The sequence below is a fragment of the Cylas formicarius genome, unplaced genomic scaffold (genome assembly GCF_029955315.1).
Source record: "Cylas formicarius isolate icCylForm1 unplaced genomic scaffold, icCylForm1.1 PGA_scaffold_7__23_contigs__length_41026272, whole genome shotgun sequence".
NCBI classification, from domain to species: Eukaryota; Metazoa; Arthropoda; class Insecta; order Coleoptera; family Brentidae; genus Cylas; species Cylas formicarius.
In genome coordinates, this window is record NW_026844352.1 from 33,809,425 (window position 1) to 33,828,953 (window position 19,529).

Below are 19,529 nucleotides of genomic sequence, written 5' to 3' on the forward strand. Positions count from 1 at the left end.
TGGATTTTTTTTCATAAAAATATTTCAACATGATTAATATCAAACAGTAGTAAGAAATTTGTCGGATGAAATTGACCACCATTTTTGCTGCAAAACAATCTTGAAAACAAAATCGGGGCAAAGAGATCATCACCAAATGATAATATTATTACTCTGATCATAATAGTGTAATTTAGAGTAAGGAGTAGAAAAATACATTTCTGCAGAGTTTAGCCATTCAATTAAATCGTCTGGACACCATTGTCGAAAGTTAAAAACCAACATTAAAATCTAAAATTCATGAAAATAATTATTTTGTTAGAAAAAATTGCGACCTGTCTCCTTTTTAACCTTCCGAAGGGAATGTTATTCTGTGCTGTCGCATCTGTACAGTGGTTATTCTCGTGCTTTTCGGCTCGGCATCAGGCACTCGCACTGTTGCCAAATTTAAGATGCGACTCGCGATAAAATCGCATTTTAAAATTCCTAATAATTAATTCGCGCGCGGGATTAGTATGCGACGCGAGATGGCGTTCAATTAGCTGCCGACTAGATTCGAGCATTAGGCGTACGTGACCCTCCAGTCAATAATGATTGATCCGAACGGTTGCCGAATGTAAATGGGTTGCATTTTCGAAAGAAGGAAGGAAAATTTTAGACGACGGAAAAGTAACAAAAAACCGACCACGGAAATGAATTTCTATGCTAACCGAAAAAATATGGTTTTGGCCATTCCTGTTGTCCAAATAAACGGTATATTAAAACCACAGAACAGGGTGAAACAGGTGTAAGTCCCAACCAAGGTTGGAAACACAGATTCGTGTTAAGGACTCTTTCGTTATATTTAGCCAGAGACGTATTTGAAAATTTTAGTTTTGGTTTTGGTTTACATGGTTAGAAATTGGGTAAATTATGGTAGGAAAAAAATTGAAAAATTTAAAAGTTTTGTTATTGGGCATACGTAATCTGAAAACGGCTGTAAAATGTTTTCAATTTTTGATATAGGTCTCTACGTTTTGGCTTGTTTTAAGTTTGTGTGGAGAAACCACATAACAATAAAATAATAAATTCGCCTTACTACGGTAAAAACTGATGCGCCGCAGGCGGCAGTGATATTTTCGTAGCGATGTCCACACACTTAACTCGTTTTCCTAGAATATTTAACGAGATCTATCCATGTTTTAAGAAAATATTGCTGTAAAAACGCTGCATCCAAATTTGCTGATGGTGATGGTTAAAAACGAAATTTTAAATCTCGCGTTGAATGGACCCTGCTAAAAATTTTTTTTCATAGCTTCATTAAACTCAACGGGGAAATAATGTGGACCGATAAAGTTTTTCAGATTATCATCTTAATTTTCGAGTTTCAACTTTGCTGCTTAAAAATTATTGTTTATGGTCAAAAATTGTGTATTTTATGTAATACTTGAGATCCGCAAAGGTCGGATGGGTTCATGGACTTTTTTTATTCAATATCCTGTTTTTAACTAGATACAATTACTTTTTGGTACTTTGATGGTCCTGATTTTTTATGTGTCGCCGAAAGGGCATAAGATTATAATATAAATCCCAAATGAATATTTCAAATTAACTAAAAGTGGACTGAATCGTTAAACTCGCCTCAAGTAATAACTTAATATAATTTAATTGCCAATCTGGAAACGACGGTGCCGTAAGTCCCCAAAACTTACAATTTACAACTAACCGGCACGGAAAGTTCTCTGCGAAATTAAAACGATAATTACGTTAGCGGATAAAGCAAGGCCCTTCAGACGATCATTACACGAATTTTTAAACTTTTTGCAATAACATCTACGCTACATCAGAGGTATAGAGGCCTTGCATATGCTGATAATACAGGAACTAACTATGAAAAAAAATTGAGAAGGTCCATTCAGTGCATGTGCATGCGCGAGATTGAAAAAGTCTTTTAACCAAGGAATTTCAACAACCAACACCATTAATAAGATCGTCACTAAATTTGAATGCGGCATTTTTACGGTGGTATTTTGTCAAAATACCCCTGGATCTCAATCCCGTTTGCGGCGCATCAGCGTATACCGTAGTAGTATATTCTCTACGAAATACCCATCAAAGAACGGATTTTTTCTTAAAAGACACAATCGTCACCTACTTCAAAACTTTCGCCGATTAAGGGACCCATTAAACGTCAACGAAAACAGCCGAGATCACGGCAAAGTTTTCTATGCAAACACCACATCAAAAGATTTCCGACCGTTCAGCTTTCAGCGCCCGATCCTTATTTTCTCTGAAAATACGTCGGGTTTTAACTTTGGCCGATCCGAAATACCCTGAAAGCGACTTTTTTAACACACGTGCCGTGGTCACGTGTGGGTGTTTAGCACAGTGATTATAAAATTATAATAAAAGTTAAAAAGTAGGTTAGGGTGCATTGGGTATTAAATAACTCTTTTCGACTTCGATGTTTGTTAATTACGGGAATATGATATGCTTTAATAAATAGCTGTTCGTAACTAGTTTATGATACTTTTCTAGAAGGGCAGCATCAGATGGTAAAAAAAACCATTTATTAAAAAATCATTTATTCACAAAATATTCTACAAAATGCCTAAAGATTTTTCGACGACAGCATGCGGTTGAGCCGACATTTCAAACAATTCCGGAGAGTTGAAAATGTCTTCTGGCATGATTTCCAAGTCCCTTCCAGTCAACGAGTCAAGCATAGCATTGGAGGATCTTAAAAACGGTAATCGGCCAATTTTTTGTGCCGACTTTAGTTCCATCGCAATCCGTAGGGGCGCATGAAGTCCCTGAGTGTTTCTCAAAATCGCCATGTTGAAGTTATCCCGATTTTGTTCATACTATAACAAAGCCAAATATGACACCTCGAATAGAATAGCTTCGACTAGATTTACGTGCTTTTCCGAATACGCTATTGGGTGAATATCGTCGCAAGCTGCTCTGGCGGTTGTCAAGCCGTTTTTCATTAATTCCGGCACCCCAAACGGCCCTTCCGCTAAACTAAATTCTCCCCCTGGGGCAGACTTAACCTTAATGGAGGGCAAGCCGAAACTCTGGAACGAATTGGTAAATTGAAAAAGTGTTTAAACTGTTGATGAACAAATTTACCATCTTTTATTATTTAAAGGAAAGTTTCTCGGGAAAACCAAACCAATGACTTGCGAACTCAACTTAAAACAATGGCCACAGATGAGAAATGTCATAAAATATCCATAGACTAGAAAATATTAAAGACTGTTTGTCGATGGGGATAATGAGCGAGTCATTCGTGTGCTCTGAATAATAAGTAAAACCAGTAAAGGTCACTTTTATTTACTTATTACTTAGCCGGCAATTCGTACGTTTACGCATTTAGCGGATGGATCATAGATGACGAAATTGTTAGTTACTGCAACCATCATTGTTTATAGCAATTCTCGTTCCTCGTTGCCAAATATTCAATTATCTTTTTCTTCCTTAAATTAAATTAAATTCCTTCTGTTAAAGTTTATTGTCGGTATTCAAAACGAAAATTAGTTTTCTGCTATTTTGAGAATTGGCCAATTTTCCAGTTTTATTTTCTATTTAGTTGTTATTTTATTCTGTTGTTAATTGTAATAATTTTTATATAAACTTTAAGAATTTGTTTTTTTGTTTATCTGTCCCATTACTATTTCTGCGCTATACTTTTTATACTGCTGTCATAAGTGATACTTTTTTCGTGATAATTTTGAAGCTCTAACAACTGATGTACCTAAAATGAATACCTTGTTTTGGAATATAATGTTGCTGTTACGTTGTTACAATAATTAAATAAAACACTGCCACTAAAAAACTCACTGTTTTTCTTTATCCCTTTAATTTTTGTTGGGGCAAAAGTATCTCGCAAACATCTTTAAAAAGTTATTAAATTAAGAGGATATGAATCTTATTACTGAATATTTTGAAATCAATGAGATTTTTTTACATCGGAGATGGTTTTTAATGAAACACGGTTAAATTGCTGCGCGGCTGGTTACCAAAATTGAGATATTCTCTGCTCGTAAAACGTAAACAGCAAGGTTGCCACTTACCACATCTCATCAATGCACTTGAAAAGTTCTATGGTGCCTTCTAATTGTGTCTTAAATTTTTAGGTGAAGTATTCGGTTGAGGTTATCTGTGTACGTGTTGACAGATTGTAATTAATGAATAAGAAGCGATATTTTTGCTGATTAAAAATGATATAAATGATTACCGGAGTTCGGTCCTATGCTATTCAATATTTTCCATTAAATTTAACTGAATGCGGTTACGTAAGGTGCTGTTAAGTCACGTCTTAATTGCTTTCAATCAGTTGGGGCAGTTGATTACTTAACTTCCAATAACGCGATGTATAACCGTAAAGTTATATATTTTTTCCTATTTTGCGTCAATTTCTATTTTGTTCTTTGTGACGTAGAACCTAAAGAAGTACCGGATGAACTAAAACCAACAGAGGTAAGCGTCTATAAAGCGTTTGTAAATAAAGGTCTGCTTCTATCGATGTCGGAAAACTAACTTTTGATATTTTATTGAAAATTTAGGACCCTAATCTGCCGGGCGATGGCAAAGGGGGAAAAATCATCAATTTGGAAAATGTCGGGTTCATCCACGCTTTCGTCGCCAGTTTTAGTGTTATTTTGGTGTCCGAAATTGGGGACAAAACCTTCTTTATCGCCGCTATTATGGCAATGAGACACCCCAGACTGACGGTATTTGGTGGAGCTATATCCGCTCTAGTTTTAATGACAATCTTGTCAGGTAAGGAAAGAATTGTATTTTTAAAAGTATTGACGCACAAACCTAATCTGGGGCTATTTACTGTGACTCTTACCCACCTCAATTACCTAAATCTAATTGTGTAAATGGTTCATTCAACTTTTATAGTACTAGACATATTTACATATCTGTTATCAGAGGTTGTTTTTTGCTTGAAGTTATCTTTTCAATGTGATTCTGTTTGATAAATGCTGTTCTAGTTCTCACTTGAAAGGAATGTTACGCTTTTGTTGAATAAAAAAAATCATATTTACTGTGCAAAAGGCTTAGAATATTTTTGGAATGCTCTCAATTTAGATGAGTGTTCCATTCACATCAGTTTAAACTTACAAAATGTATTACAGCTTTATTTGGATGGTTGGTAAATGTAATACCAAGAGCTTATACCTATTACATCAGCACTGCTCTGTTTGCCATATTCGGATTGAAAATGTTAAAAGAAGGCTGTTCTATGTCACCAAATGAAGGCCAAGAAGAGTTGGAAGAAGTCCATATGGACCTCAGAAGGCATGATGAGGAGGTAGCTGCTGTGTATATTTGTTCCAACTTTTTTGATTGTAAATTTTAGTTAGAAAGGGGCACAACAGGTGCTAATGATCCAGAAACGGGTAGCACTTCTTCCAGGCGACCCAAACCACCTAGTGTCCTTTCCATGATTCTTAGGATTTTTTTACAAGCCTTCACTCTAACATTTTTAGCAGAATGGGGCGACAGATCCCAATTGACTACCATTATTTTGGGTGCTAGAGAAGTACTGTTTGCAACTTTAAATATCTCATATGTGGTTTATTCCTAAATAACACTTTTAGAATGTTTATGGTGTTATACTTGGTGGGATAATTGGACACTCAATTTGTACCGGGGTCGCTGTCTTGGGAGGCAGGATGATTGCTCAGAAGATCTCAGTGAGAACAGGTGCGAGTGAATTTTTTAAAGCCATTGTCTGCAGCATTTACAACGATTTTTTCCTTTCCAGTGACTATTATTGGGGGCGTAGTCTTTCTCGTGTTTGCGTTTTCAGCTTTGTTCTTTGATCCAAATGAAGAGAAATAGCCATGGATGTTGTAAGAAAAAGATGGCTGAGATCAACTTGTAAATAGCATTTAACTATTTAACTATTCGTTGTATATAGGAGGATTAAACGCATTGCGCATTAGGTGTACTTAAAGATTTGCGACATTTGAGTACGTGTTTTTACCTGAAAAAAGGAGCTGGAACTTTTATTGTGAGTTTGATGTTTTAGGCCATTTAGTGTTGATATAATTTGATTCGAATCACTTTATATGTTATTTTTTTATTTACATTATTTAGGTCCCCCAATTTTTATGTTGATGCCAGGATGCGACACACTGACTACTGTAAATATTCTAAGCACAATTTGCATTAATTTTAGTTCGTCTATATTGGGTCCGTTGATTAACCCTTGAAATTAAGTTGTAATTTGTTGTAAAGGTTTTAATGTAAGTAGTAAGTATTACATACAAAAATGCAAAGGCATAAAGATCAATGTTATATAATAAATGCATTCGTCTGTTCAATTTGTTTGAATATTCCCTAACTTAGGTTGGAAATCTTTGAAACTGGAAAAAACAATATTCTGCCTCTTGGATAAAAGGAAAATGGTGACGCATCATGATTTGTGTTGCTCCAAACATGATTTTAATTTAAAAATAAAAACAATGCCACAACTTAAGAAAAAGTTAAAACTAAACAAATATTAAATATATAAATCTGCTTTTTTAGTTTAAATGTTTCTGTGCTGATCGTTTAATACTAGTTGTTTTAAACAGAAAATCTAGTATCGCCACAGACCACAATCGAATAAAAATATAATCTGATTTGATCTAATTCTATTGTGTTATATATTTGCCTTTTCTAAAAAATAAGTCAAATATAATACGAACGAATATCGTATGGCCTTTACGTTTTATGAGTATTATGCGACTGTTACGTTCGTTAGATGCTCTTCTCCTTCTTTACTTCTATGGCCAAGTTACCAGGATGTATCAGCCATACGTTCAGAATTTATGAACGCTGCACTAAAATATCGGAACGGGTTGCAGACGCCATTTTCAAATAGCGCCCCGGACGGTTAATCAAAAAAGCTCCGAACAAACTAAGGTACTCTGATGAAATAAAGTTTAGTTTGTTCGCACATCCTGAAAAGTTGTGTGGTATTTCCCATTCTCATTTCTCAAAACGCTGTGCGAAGGAGGGTTCGGTGTTTCGTAGTGATTAATTTAATTATAAAAAAAAATTGTTTGTTGTTTATTATTCGGCTTTTAGCCCAGTTATATTATGGTGTTAGCCGAGAAAAATAGTGAAAATGTGCGGAACGGACGCCGAAGCCGAGGGCCAAGCCCCAATGGTCACGTACAAGCGGACTCTACTAGCGAGGATGAGAGCACAGGTAGGCGGCGTGACTCAACTGGCACCGCATTTTAATGCTAAAAATGTTGTTCATTTCAAGTTCCAGTGGATAAAATTAGAGTTGGGAGGGATTATCAGGCTGTATGCCCTGAGCTTCAACCAGAGGCTCAGAGAAAGCCGGAACTCTTAGCAGATCGGGCTTTGCTAGTTTGGTCTCCCACAGACACGATTCCCGATTCTAAATGTAAGTCGCTGTGTGGTTTCCTGCCGGTAGGCTCTGTTTCACCTTCTCGGGTTTCAGTGGAGGACTACATTGTACTTGCCAAAGACAAGTATGGTTATAATGGGGAGCAAGCGCTGGGGATGTTGTTTTGGCACAAGCACGACTTGGATCGAGCAGTATTGGACCTAGCTAATTTCACGCCGTTTCCAGATGAATGGTCTGTTGAGGACAAAGTGTTGTTTGAACAAGCGTTCCAGTTTCATGGGAAGAGTTTTCACAGAATCCGGCAAATGGTGAGTTGACGACCTTGGCCCATGATTGCAGAGTTTTTTTTTTTTTCGATTCTAGCTTCCCGACAAGAGCATAGCAAGCCTCGTCAAGTATTACTACAGTTGGAAGAAAACGAGATCCCGTACGAGCTTTCTGGATAAGCAAGCGCGAAAACTGAACAATCCTAAGGAGGAGGGTGGAGAGGAGGCTGCCTCGGAAGGTGGTTCCAATGAAGAATCTGATCATGATGACAAGGTAAGACTTTTTGGCTGTATCGAGTGTTTATTACCGTTGGTTTCTTTTAATGTTGGGTTTGAAGATACTCTTATAATTTGTACAAGTTTTTGTACAAATTTTCGCGGTTTTACTGTTAGGGGGTGCAACCCAACGTGTCTTTTTTTTGTTTCCTTTTCGCGAGCCAACCTTTTTCAATGTCCAAAAGGTTAATGCGCGATAGAATTCACTCACTGTATGTATGACCACCGCATAAATGTGTGTGTGTGCGCAGGGTGAGGGTGGAAAATGCTCAAACTGCAACGTCTTCTGTACGGTCACTCGCGTGACCACCAAGGGAACGCTTTGTAACTCCTGCTACCAACACTGGAGGTATGTAAAGTTCACCAAGGAAAACACTATTGCCCCCAATTTGTTTTTTTCTACCACTCAAAAACCAGTTGTATCTGCACCAAATTATCGGATTTATGTAAAAAAAAAGCCTTTGATTTTGATGATCCATCTGCACAGACAAAAGCACAAAACTCTTCTGCAACTATGGTCTGTGCATGTGGGATTAAAAGTTCGCCCGCGCAGCCCACTGGGATGCATTACATAGCTGTGTGAGTGATCTGGGAATGGGGCGGCCTGCGCAATAAATCTTCAGCGTGGAACAATTGCCCTGGCAGCCCCATTCAGACACGCCCAAAGTTCAAATTCATATCCGTCCCGCATCTTATCACCACCACCACACATACTAACCGTCTCCCGAAAACGTGTTCTGACCCTAAATGTTTTCCGCAATCGTATCCGCACAGACGGACAGGCCTGTTGCGTCCGATTTCGGGGCCCGTGGGCGGGCGACGGTCCGCCCTGCACGGGGCGCGCCACAAGCGCAAGCCGCCCCGCGGTATGTACATCAACCACGACGACCTAGCCACGATGGCGTCCGGCAATGCGGGCGTGTTGATGCTTAAGGCAATGGACCGAGAGCTTGATTCCCTCCAAAGACAAGTGAGTACCCTGGCCGGACGGGAGAAGGGGGCGCCCGACCCGCCAGGGTCGAGGCCCTCCCGTCCCTCCTGACGATCAACATATCGAACATAGATGAAATTCTTTTTCTTTCTTTTTTTTTTTTGTTTAGTTTGATGCATAAAACGAAAAACTACTTTTGCTTTTTCCATAGTATTACGCGGGGATGTAGATAAATACGGGGGCCAGGTTGGGAAGGGTGGGCGGGGCACGTTTCAATGCAAAAACTGTGTGTAGCGTCCATTGGTCCATTGGTGCTATAACTTTTTAATTTTTGAATATGAGGGATTCATCATAGTTCGATGTGTTGTGAATTGCTCCCTGCTTCCCGTCTTGTCGTGTTTCTTCTCCTCACACCCCTTCATCGCATCTACCATTGAACGTTTGTGCGTGTGTGTTTGTTTTCTTGGAATCACAGTTTTTTTTTTTTTTTGTTATGTACTTTAAGTTAAAAGGACACGCGTTGGTTGCAACTCCTCTACTTTGTAAGGCCGATACCAACATGGTAACACATATTTTCTGCATTGAAAACGAGGTGGGCTTTGCAAATTAAACTAACAGTGAAGTGCCGTGGTTTGATGGAAAAAAAATTAAACCTATTTTGTTTCAGACGGAAATAATTTTTCATGTTATGTTGCGACAGATATAAATATGTAGTATGAACACGGTATTTCTAAGTTATTACCTAAATCTATCACGTTTGATTCTATTTTCGGTGTGTATCAGAAAAATCTTCAAACTATTCTAATTTTTGTTTGGTGAAAGGGGAACTAAAAATCTCAAAATTTCAAAAAAATACATTGGGAAACAAATGAATGAAACAAATTAACTGGTAAATAAAAAATATAATGCAGCAAAGTGGATTTTTGATACTTCTTACACGAAGGATCCATTATCTTCTTCGAGCGTCGCACTTCTTATAAGCGTAAATCAGTGATTCAATAATTAACGTTTGTATTATTAATTTAGATTGTAATTAGATACTTAAAAGGGACTGGGATCGTTGTCAACTGACAGTTTAATTGCTATTTTTGTTAGCAGTTAAAATCTACAATAAAAATAGGTATAACAAGTAATACATAACATATAAAAACAAACAGGAATAAAAATGAAAAGAAAAAGGAACAAACAACAAAACAATGGCCACCATTAAGAATCGAATAATCAGTTAATATCTTTTATCTTCTCTTTGTATTCATCTACAGAGTAAAAACAATGCTCCAAAAAAAAAGATTATTTTGGTTTCAAAGTTTTTAAATAAGAGGTTTGTTACTTGATTTGGAATTAGGTTGTATATACTTTGGTCCAGAGCATTTTTCATGCTTTTAGTGCATTTAGTTTGAAGCAAATTTGAGGAGGAATCCAGGTATTTATAACAGTGTAACAGCGTATGACAAAATGGAATGAAAAAGAGCATAGTAGCTCGAAACTAGATAGTCCTTTCCTATTAAATTTTAGGGTAACCTGTTACACTCCAACCATCTCTGATTATAGGAATATTAAATTTATTTATGAACTGTATGGTTGTAACTGATGCTAGCGCGGCTTCCAGATTCAACAAAACAAACAGAACGTTAGCGGGTTAAAGCGCAAACACGGCGACACAATAGAGGAGCTGCGGCCCAACGCCGAGACGACGCAACGAGTGAACTCTCGCTGGAGCAACGACGAGCTGATGCTCGCCGTACAGGGTTTCCGAAAATACGGCAAAGATTTCAAGAGCATCGCCGAAATGCTCGGCAACAAGACCGAAAATTACGTGCGCACATTTTTCATCAACCACCGCAAACGGTACAACCTCGATCAGGTGATCAAGGAGTGGGAAAAGGACAACGGTCCCGCCCAGGGGGCGGCGAAAGAAACGAAAATGGAGACGGCGGACGACGACAATGACGTCATTTGTTTGTCGCCTAGCCCGCCCACCTCAAATAAGAAGGAGCTGAAGAGTAGCGGGGGCAAGATGACGGCCGCACAGATCACCGCGAAATGATGATGTGCTGTGAGGCACAGTCCGGTTTTTCTTTTAGTTGAATTTTGAAATTAGACCTGTTTTGTTTATTACGCGCGCATTTTGCCGAAAGAGGTCGCGCGAGGTGGTGGCGCCCCTTAGGAGAACTTTGACGCGCGCGGAAACTGATATTTTTCATTTTCACTCGTCCAATGCGGTTTTTAATAATTATATAGCCTACCTGTACATAAAAGCAAATCCATTGCATGACGAAGGCAAGTGTAATACTTAAGGATTGATAAATCTTAGCGTTGTATATATAATCAGGTTTTAGATTTTCTTAGTTTTTACAAGTTGAAGTGAAAGTTCCTCGCAGAGCATTAGACGTATAAAACTGCTGCATATAATATATATATATAACGATTAGTGTCAAGTCTCTGAGAGTGTTTAATTTATTTTTAGTAATATATTGGTACGACATATATGTAACCTTTTGTTTTATTTGTGTGAAGTTTCGCTTAGTAATGTGCCTCCTTCAGTAATGGGCGAATGTTCTTAGTTGACTGGCCCTCGAGAAGGGAAAACGAATAAGTCCTTATGGCCCGGAAAAATTGAAGATCGTCATTTATGTGGCAATGATAACGATGTTTAAGGAACGCAACAGTGCTCTTAGCCACAGAACGTGAGGTTATTCGCAATACAATGCGAATGGCTTTTACGTAGAAATTAGAGACGTCATAAAGAAGCTACGCGTTTTATTCAATAAACGAGTATTTAACACTTGCCGCCACGACACAAACATTTTTCAAAGGGTAAGCGTCCCGCCGTCTGAATTTGCAATTTGTACGTTCCATAACATTCTGTGGTTTCCGATAAAAAATAAATCACCGCCTTCCCTGACTTAATTGTCATGCTGGCTATGCGCACTTGCGTTTATTCTCTTCGGGTATAACGCGATCAGCACTAACTGAGTAACGCATATACCAAACGCTATGACGTTTTGTACCACCATGAATGTATTGTTTAGTATGATTCCGTACAGTAACCAGAGGAAAGTGACCAGGGCCGCCATAAAAGTCATCGGTAGAGGAATGGTAGACGCGTCCTTTTTCTCAATGATTTCTTTTAATCCCGTTAGAGGCGCGCCCAACAACAATAACATTAAAATTGTGGTTAGAAAACTGTAACGGAACTCCAAATGTTTCGGATCTTCAACCGCTGCATATCCCAGAAACACCGCCACGAGAGCAACGGCATAGGATGTCGGTTTTCCGAATTCCTCCCATTTATTTTCTGAATATTGATAGTAAATTGCGGCCCATATAGAGTTGAACAGTATCGCGACGACGTTAACGTTTATTGTTATCTGGTCTGATAGCAGGTATCCGTATTTTACCATAAGAATACCTATAGCAATCCCTCCAATAAAGGGGGTAGCACTATAGCCCTTGGAAGACTTCTTGTTGTAGATCTCCCAGCAAATTGCTCCACCAGTCAAGAACTGAGCGATAGTGACATACATCGCAACACTACCGATAACTTGCTTGTAGGGTTGTAAACTCTGAGAAAGAACTTCCATTTCCAAGCAGTAAAATAAAAAACTTAAGTAAGGAAAATTAAAAAAAAGGATTTCTAAACTTGACACTTTCGCTTCACATAACCTTGACAAACGACATTCAACTAACTATAAAGGAAGTCGTACCAGGAAATAAACAAATTTATTCCCCACGTACTTATTTGGGATTGGTTCCCCATACACTTTTTTTGCTGATGAAATTATTATCATTAACACAGTAGGCAAGAATTCGCGAAAACAACACGCATAAACTGTAGAAAAATATAAAACAAATATCGGCCCCACAGTTGGAATTCTTGTTTAAACAAAATCCGCTGATACGCCGTTAATAATTGTTCCCCCACCCACCAACCCACTCAACACTTAACGAAAGATTGCTAGAAATAATATATATTACCATGCAATTCTCGTGTAAGAGATCCATCCACATTCTTCTTCTTTGCTCTTGTTGAGCAAATTTACCCTGGACCCTTGAACACCGTGGATGATTTTTCGAAAGTTCACAGTATAAAAATAATGAGCTTCACAAATTTTGGATGTGGGAATCAGAACTTAAATTGGAGGTTTTTTTGGCAGGTCAATGCTTTACCAACCGAGTCATCCTCGGTCCCCGAAAATTGAAATTATTTAATCATAAGCGCTTATTCAAGGGATATGACAGAAAAGTAAACTTTGCGCGTATTTTGCCCTAACCTTAATATGATCCTGGTAATCTTGGCCATGAAAGTAAAGAAAAAGAGAAGAACCTTAATTTATAGAAAAACCCAAAGAATCCCCATTGAAACAACCGGGACGGTTTGAAATATTTTCTGTCTCTCTGCAATATAACAAGAAAACGAGAAACATGGTAAGAGCTTGGTACATGAACGACGACGATACCAGCGATCAAAGAACGGAGCATCAAAAAAGTCCGCCAGAGTTCATTTCGATAGAAAATTTGCTCGAAAACACGGGAGTTGAATACTTCAAAGTAAGCATTCCGGTATTAAATTCTTAGCTCACACGGTCGCTTTTTCAGTTAAACGTCGAGCTAGACCTAGGCCCAGACGGAGCGCTAGAGAAAATTTGTAAAGATAGAGGCTATAGTTATGAAGACGAGATTGTTTGCTCTAAAGAATGTCTACGGAATTACGAGGAAAAGTTAAAAATGTTTTATGTTGAACATCTGCATACAGATGAAGAGATCCGATTGGTCATTGAAGGCTCGGGTTATTTTGACGTCAGAACCGAAGATGATAAGTGGGTTAGGGTGGAAGTGGTCCCGGGGGATTTATTAGTTCTCCCTGCTGGAATTTATCACAGATTCACGCTTGATACAAAGGTAAGTCACTTCTGTAAGCGGAAAGGGATGATTAATAAAAAGAATTTTAAGAATTACATAAGAGCGAAGAGATTCTTTGTGGGCGAGCCCGTGTGGACTGCGTATAATCGTCCTGCGGACCATCTACCAGCCAGGCAGCGCTATTTGGAGTATTTAAAACCTGGAATTAGAACAGCTGAGAATTTTTTTATCTAAATGTATTTTTTACAAGTTGAAGTAAAAAAATATTTTGAACTTGGTTTTAATTATACCTTTAGAGCCTTTGATACAGTGCGATAAAAGGCTATTTTTAGAGATTTTTGAAATGTGGGGTTATTGTTAGGGTCAGAACAACATACATGCACAAATAAAATGAAAAAATAACAGCTTATCATATACAAAATGTATTTGTTGCATAATCATAACATAATTTTTTATTAAAACCGTCAAACTATTTTGTAAATTTCATTTTTTTAACTGGCGACAGTATGGCGTTTTGTCTCGAAAACATTCACTCGTACTTTGTCAAATAGAATGTATAATCTTGAATTTACACAATTTAAAAATACGTACGCATTGGGCGGCGAGGACGGGTTCACCCTTGCGGGTGGTGCCCGATCAACCCAACATATTCTGTAATGGCGCTGGATAAAAACGTTTTCACTGGAATAATTATATAAAAGCTTAGCTACTTAGCTAACTTAAAAAGTATGGGACCTAAAATATTGTTTTTTTATGATTCGTTACAATTCGCGTATATAAAAATAGTACACCGCTAAGAAAACCGTATAACATCCGTCGCTTCGCTCCCCGGCACAAGCCGGGCGTACACTCGGGGGCCATGAAATTATCACAGTGACATGATAACTCGAGCAGTTTAAACTTCCATTTTGGAATTGTATAAAGGACAGCCGAATACCGGAAACATAACCAAACAAAATAGGGCTATTAATTTTTAAAAGAAACTTCCAGGGGCTACTGTAATGCTTTTTACAAAACTTCTGGATTCCTCCTGCGTCGGTTTTTGCTTAGTAGCAATTTCGACTAAGCAAAAACCGACGCAGGAGGAATCCAGAAGTTTTGTAAAAAGCAAAAAAGGGCTATAAATCGTAAAAAAGAGTCAAACAAAAATTACAGTGGAAAAGGTCCGCGCCTAACACTTGACAAATATTCCATGATTTTTTAATGGTATCCTTATACATCGATTGTGCTTTCAAATATTTTACGTATTTCAGGATAAAAATGTAGCGAAGTTATTCAAATGACGTCACAAGATTGTAAATAAATATCAAACCGCAAACATCTACACGATATATTTGTGAATATGAATAAATAACGACGAAGAAGCTATACGAATATTTAAAAAAAGTCAACGTTCCATTAATTTAAAAAATGCCTTGAAGGGCTTCACCTTAAGACGGGATACAAATGCAACTGGCTTTTTCTAACAGAACCGTAATTTTATCACAGATGGCAAGTCTTAAAATATTGGAACCATCATCAAGTACGCTTTTTACTAGCATGTGACGTCAGCTTTTAAAAAAAACAATTTTTCACGGGGTTTCTTCCACCGTAGCTTTTCCGACTGTCAGACAGGTCATATTGGCTTGCAGACTTACGCTCAAATTAAAATTGGGGTTGATTCGATGCGGATTTAAGATTCGCGCACATAAACGGATGCTACGGACGACGCGGGCGGCGTGCTACGGACATTAAAGGCCGGTTCTTATATATGCGTCGACGAGGTTCACTGTGCTGAACTTAGCTTCGTGACAAAGCTTTAATTTGCCGAGATGAATTCACATACAAGCTTCAAATCGAGACATGCGAAACCACAGAAACGCAATCGAAATGTTAAGTACAAGCAGTTCTTATATTTACCAGTTCAACCATTTGTTTTAGCATTAGTCTGTCATTACGAACAACGTGAGAAAAGAAAACACCATAGATACTGGCTACATATATGATTGGTATAATTTTTGTTGCTTATGTTATACATCTCTTCATATTCCCTAACTAATAAATTGTTCAACTCTTCTGCCGTTCATCCAGGTCAGTGTTTTTGTGACTACTAATCCCGCACATATCTAGTCGAATATGAACCAAAAAATCATTGCCCTCTACACGCTTATTTCATCATATTGGGATTCACATTTCTATTTGATCGAGCGGCGATGCACTTCAACCGCATGGAAAACCCTACAGACAATTGAACGTGTCAAGCACCACGAAGATCAAGCGAGGCGTAGCGCAAATGAGATCTGCTACGTAAGAAAACACGAAAACTTTTTAACGCTACATTTTGGGGCTCAATGAAGTCAAGTGTAATGAATTACGGGAAAGGTATATATGAACCGACCTTTAATCAGGGTATAGTATGGCATCGTCGGAAGAATTAAAAATCAGTTTTGAATATGTCTTCGAGAGGTAAGGAAGTGGCCATTACAATTCAATTCAATTCCAAATTCAAAAACGAAGACAGCGTAGACGAGCTGTATGGATTCATGAAACATGCTAAATTTTCTTTGATATTTAATGTAATACCTATTACTTATACATCATACAGTTCTTTATAATTTTGAACTCAATGCAATAACAAATTTCCGTTAAAATTAATCAAAACTGATTTTTCGGCTCTTCTGTAGGCAGAGACTTGCAGAATGCCGACGCAATCTCCGATGCGTGCCGTCCGCACATATGTACATACGTCGCTGCCGTAATAATGCCGTTATATGTGCGCGTACCTTTACAAAAAAAATAAAATAAACATCACTAGGCAAACAAATCCACACATTACCGGCACCTCACAACTCTATATATATATGTATATATACTCGAGCGTTATTGTGAAATTAGGCACGGTTTGACGTCACGTAACCTACAAAAAAAAAGTCCTAGTACTAGAACCGCGACCTCGCATTTACACTATACAAATAAGAAACTGTCGCGGCGGCGCGCACAGGTCTCACTCTCTTGCGCGCTAATGCTGCTTGGAAGCGGCCTCTTTGGCGGCCAATATCAAAGGCGTCAGGCTGGCCAAGGGCCTGGCCAATTTCAAGAACGGATGTTTCAAGAGGTCGCGCGCGGAAGACCTGTCCTCCACCTCGACCGCAAGACATTGGTCAAGAAAATTCTGAAACGGCGCCGACAGCTTCTCCTTTTCCTTGATCTCGGGTTTTCCGTGAGTCGCTATCAAATACAACGCCCTCAGAGGGTTCTCGTTCAAATAGGGCGGTTCACCCTCGATCATCTCGATCGCCATGATACCTAGAGACCAAATATCCACCTTGGGACCATAATGTTTTCTCGTAACCACCTCGGGGGCCATCCAGTAAGGCGTACCGACCATGGTCGTGCGTTTCGATTGTTCCGGACTGATCTGGGCGCAGAACCCGAAATCGGTCAGTTTCACTGACCCATCCAGCCCCAGCAGAATGTTATCGGACTTGATATCTCTGTGTATGACCTGGTTCGAATGAAGGAAATCCAACGCCTGGAGTACTTCGCGGCATACCGCGGCGATCTGCCCTTCATCCATACATGTCTCGGTGACAACATCGGTCAAAGAGCCGCCCGGCAGATATTCCATCACAACCCAGAGTTCCTCGTTCACCAGGTAACTGTCCAGGTAGTTTACGACGTTGCCATGTTTGTTTTCTCGCATTACCAGGATCTCATTGATAATCAGTTCCTTCTTGGGCTGCTGGGACAGGTTCATCTGTTTTATGGCCACCTCCATACCAGTACCAGTCTCTATGGCGGTGTATACTGTACCCGAGGCCCCCTGTCCGATCTTATCCAGCTTGGTGTATTTCCGATTGGGGTCGCCTACGGACACGATGCTGCGCAGCTTCTCCAGAATTTCCTCGTCTGTCATTTTCTTCTTGCGTTTTTCTGACGCGGCGCGGGACATCTCTATAACTGGAGGGTTTTTGTTTTTGTCTAAAATTGCGGTCGAGCTGTTGTTGGTCGTCGGAGAAGAGATGGTAACAGGCGAGGGCTGCTTCTCCGGGAGTTTTTCCTCTTCGACCACCGGTTTCGTGTAGATGCTCTTCGTGCGTTCAGGTCGGCTTGCAATCGGCGGTGGTGGGGGTAAATCGTCATCGATTTCGGAACTGGTAGCGTGGGCGGGGCTGTAGGAGTGATGTGCGCCTTCCACGTCTGTCGGTGTGGTACTACTAGGGCTAGAACTTGACACCCGACTCAGCGACGAGCCCGAATGAGTTGCCGCGTTCGTCTTAGTCATGTATTTGGTGATGGGCGGCTCCTTCGAGCTATTATCATACCAGTTGAGTACGTCGAGTACCGCCTGGGGGTTATTCTTCTGCTCCTGTTTGCTGATGTTTGAGTTCATCAGTAACCGAGACCACGCCTCCGGCATGCCCGTAAATTCTCCAGATATGGGATCGAAACCTACATGGACAGTATGTTCAAAATTCGTAGGGTAAGAAATGTTAGGCTTGTCGGAGGAGTATTTCGATATGGTCGACGCCTTTTTGGCTTTTAAATTTTTCTTTTTTCGGTCCGCGTCGTCGGGCTCTTTAGGCAATGGTCTGTCCACCGTTATCGTATTGACGAATTCGGTGCCTCTGTTTGACATTAGCCTCACAGGGGGCGCCGGTGGTTTTTCGTCGTCTGAAGACATCGCAAATTTTTAATTTTTATAGTACCAGACAGGGAACCCGACGTGGAAATTTTTAAAATACGATTAGTCCCACAATTCGTATGATAGGAGCTCCCCGACGAAGTAGATGCAGTCGTGAGAGGAATCCTGCATCGTAGTAATAAAGCTGTAACAAATTGATTTCGCTTACACTAACTCAGAGCTTTAGGTTAATGTTACAGCTCTCCAAGAGAGCAAAGCAAAACGATCCAAATGCCGCCTACACTTTTAATGCCAATATTAACGCAATTATAAGTGGTATCTAATCTGATAAAAAAAACTCGCAAAATATCCACTTTTTATCTCGCGAAAGCGCAGTCATCAGTATCACTATGTTGAATAACTTGAGTTTGACTTCATCCACGACCTGCTAACTTTTTAACAAAATCTTATAAGTTGAAATATTAATTCTCGATAAATTATTTAGGAAAACGATTTTCAATGCAATAGTTTGACCGTTAGTACCTCATAAAAAGGTAGACAAAATATGAAGCAGCTACTATAAAGTATCGAATACCGATTAAAAAATAAGTTTTTTTAAACCAGGTGTTGTATTTATTTTTAGCAAAAAGTTCAATATACTTTTCCGCTCTCTATACAAAATATCTACTTACCGACAAACTTCAAGTCTAATCCAGGCCTTTTATGTTCCAAACGGGCCTGGAAGACTAGCGCACACCGCTATGATTGAGATATGATATTTCTATTTGATGAATTTAATAAGAATGAACTCATCGTGCCGATGACGGATGCCGAACATTTTCATGTCCTTAACTTTCGGTAGTAAGTCCCGCAAATATGGACCATGGATGTGGTTTAAAGTTTTTCTTTGTGGGTTTCCTCGCCCGATTATTTCAACAAATCTTCGTTTCACAAAAAAAAGACCGACAATAAAACTGATTCCAGAGCGAAATGTCATTTGAAAAAGCCATCAGCTACAGAACAACAAATGGTAACTTGAACGTGGTGAAGGTAATTAAGACCACCGCTTAGTGGTAGTTAAGTTATTAATACAATTTATACGTGCAAAAATGAATTAATAATCGAACTTTTTGATTTTCAAATCTGATAACAAATAAATGTCAAGCGAATAATTGCCCGGCTGACACCACAGACCAGAAAGAATTTGGGTTATGAGTTCTATGATGCCCGAAATTTTTGTATTCAGTGGTC

At 39.0% G+C, this 19,529-nt stretch overlaps 6 protein-coding genes across 7 annotated transcripts; 3 read left to right on the forward strand and 3 right to left on the reverse strand.

The window, feature by feature from the left end:
• Positions 1-2,552: 2,552 nt before the first annotated feature.
• On the reverse strand, positions 2,553-3,245 carry LOC132705048 (proteasome maturation protein). Its single transcript, XM_060675472.1, has 3 exons — positions 3,091-3,245; positions 2,877-3,035; positions 2,553-2,822 (listed from the first exon to the last, which is right to left on the reverse strand). The coding sequence occupies exons 1-3, from the start codon at positions 3,091-3,093 to the stop codon at positions 2,559-2,561; spliced, it is 426 nt and encodes a 141-aa protein (XP_060531455.1). The 5' UTR covers positions 3,094-3,245; the 3' UTR covers positions 2,553-2,558.
• Positions 3,246-4,084: 839 nt separating this feature from the next.
• On the forward strand, positions 4,085-6,288 carry LOC132704712 (transmembrane protein 165). Its single transcript, XM_060674892.1, has 6 exons — positions 4,085-4,440; positions 4,527-4,743; positions 5,106-5,281; positions 5,330-5,512; positions 5,571-5,676; positions 5,738-6,288. The coding sequence occupies exons 1-6, from the start codon at positions 4,333-4,335 to the stop codon at positions 5,812-5,814; spliced, it is 867 nt and encodes a 288-aa protein (XP_060530875.1). The 5' UTR covers positions 4,085-4,332; the 3' UTR covers positions 5,815-6,288.
• A 590-nt stretch (positions 6,289-6,878) lies between these two features.
• On the forward strand, positions 6,879-11,429 carry LOC132705271 (REST corepressor 1). Its single transcript, XM_060675761.1, has 7 exons — positions 6,879-7,171; positions 7,232-7,375; positions 7,433-7,647; positions 7,703-7,879; positions 8,133-8,230; positions 8,656-8,851; positions 10,422-11,429. The coding sequence occupies exons 1-7, from the start codon at positions 7,060-7,062 to the stop codon at positions 10,857-10,859; spliced, it is 1,380 nt and encodes a 459-aa protein (XP_060531744.1). The 5' UTR covers positions 6,879-7,059; the 3' UTR covers positions 10,860-11,429.
• Positions 11,430-11,557: 128 nt separating this feature from the next.
• LOC132705272 (sugar transporter SWEET1) lies at positions 11,558-12,740 on the reverse strand. The gene has a single exon (XM_060675762.1). The coding sequence runs from the start codon at positions 12,394-12,396 to the stop codon at positions 11,719-11,721; it is 678 nt and encodes a 225-aa protein (XP_060531745.1). The 5' UTR covers positions 12,397-12,740; the 3' UTR covers positions 11,558-11,718.
• Positions 12,741-13,129: 389 nt separating this feature from the next.
• Positions 13,130-13,922, forward strand: LOC132705002 (acireductone dioxygenase). The gene is made up of 3 exons (XM_060675384.1): positions 13,130-13,363; positions 13,412-13,714; positions 13,766-13,922. Exons 1-3 carry the CDS (start codon positions 13,238-13,240, stop codon positions 13,907-13,909), a joined length of 573 nt encoding a protein of 190 aa, XP_060531367.1. The 5' UTR covers positions 13,130-13,237; the 3' UTR covers positions 13,910-13,922.
• Positions 13,923-14,089: 167 nt separating this feature from the next.
• On the reverse strand, positions 14,090-19,454 carry LOC132704972 (serine/threonine-protein kinase Pak). 2 transcript variants are annotated; one of them, XR_009619341.1, is made up of 3 exons: positions 18,971-19,454; positions 14,465-18,483; positions 14,090-14,410 (listed from the first exon to the last, which is right to left on the reverse strand). XR_009619341.1 is itself a non-coding variant. In XM_060675336.1 (2 exons), exon 2 carries the CDS (start codon positions 18,336-18,338, stop codon positions 16,674-16,676), a length of 1,665 nt encoding a protein of 554 aa, XP_060531319.1. In that variant the 5' UTR covers positions 18,339-18,483; positions 18,971-19,454; the 3' UTR covers positions 14,090-16,673. The 2 variants fall into 2 exon arrangements, 1 of the variants encoding a protein (XP_060531319.1); XM_060675336.1 differs by having other exon boundaries at positions 14,090-18,483.
• Positions 19,455-19,529: the final 75 nt, after the last annotated feature.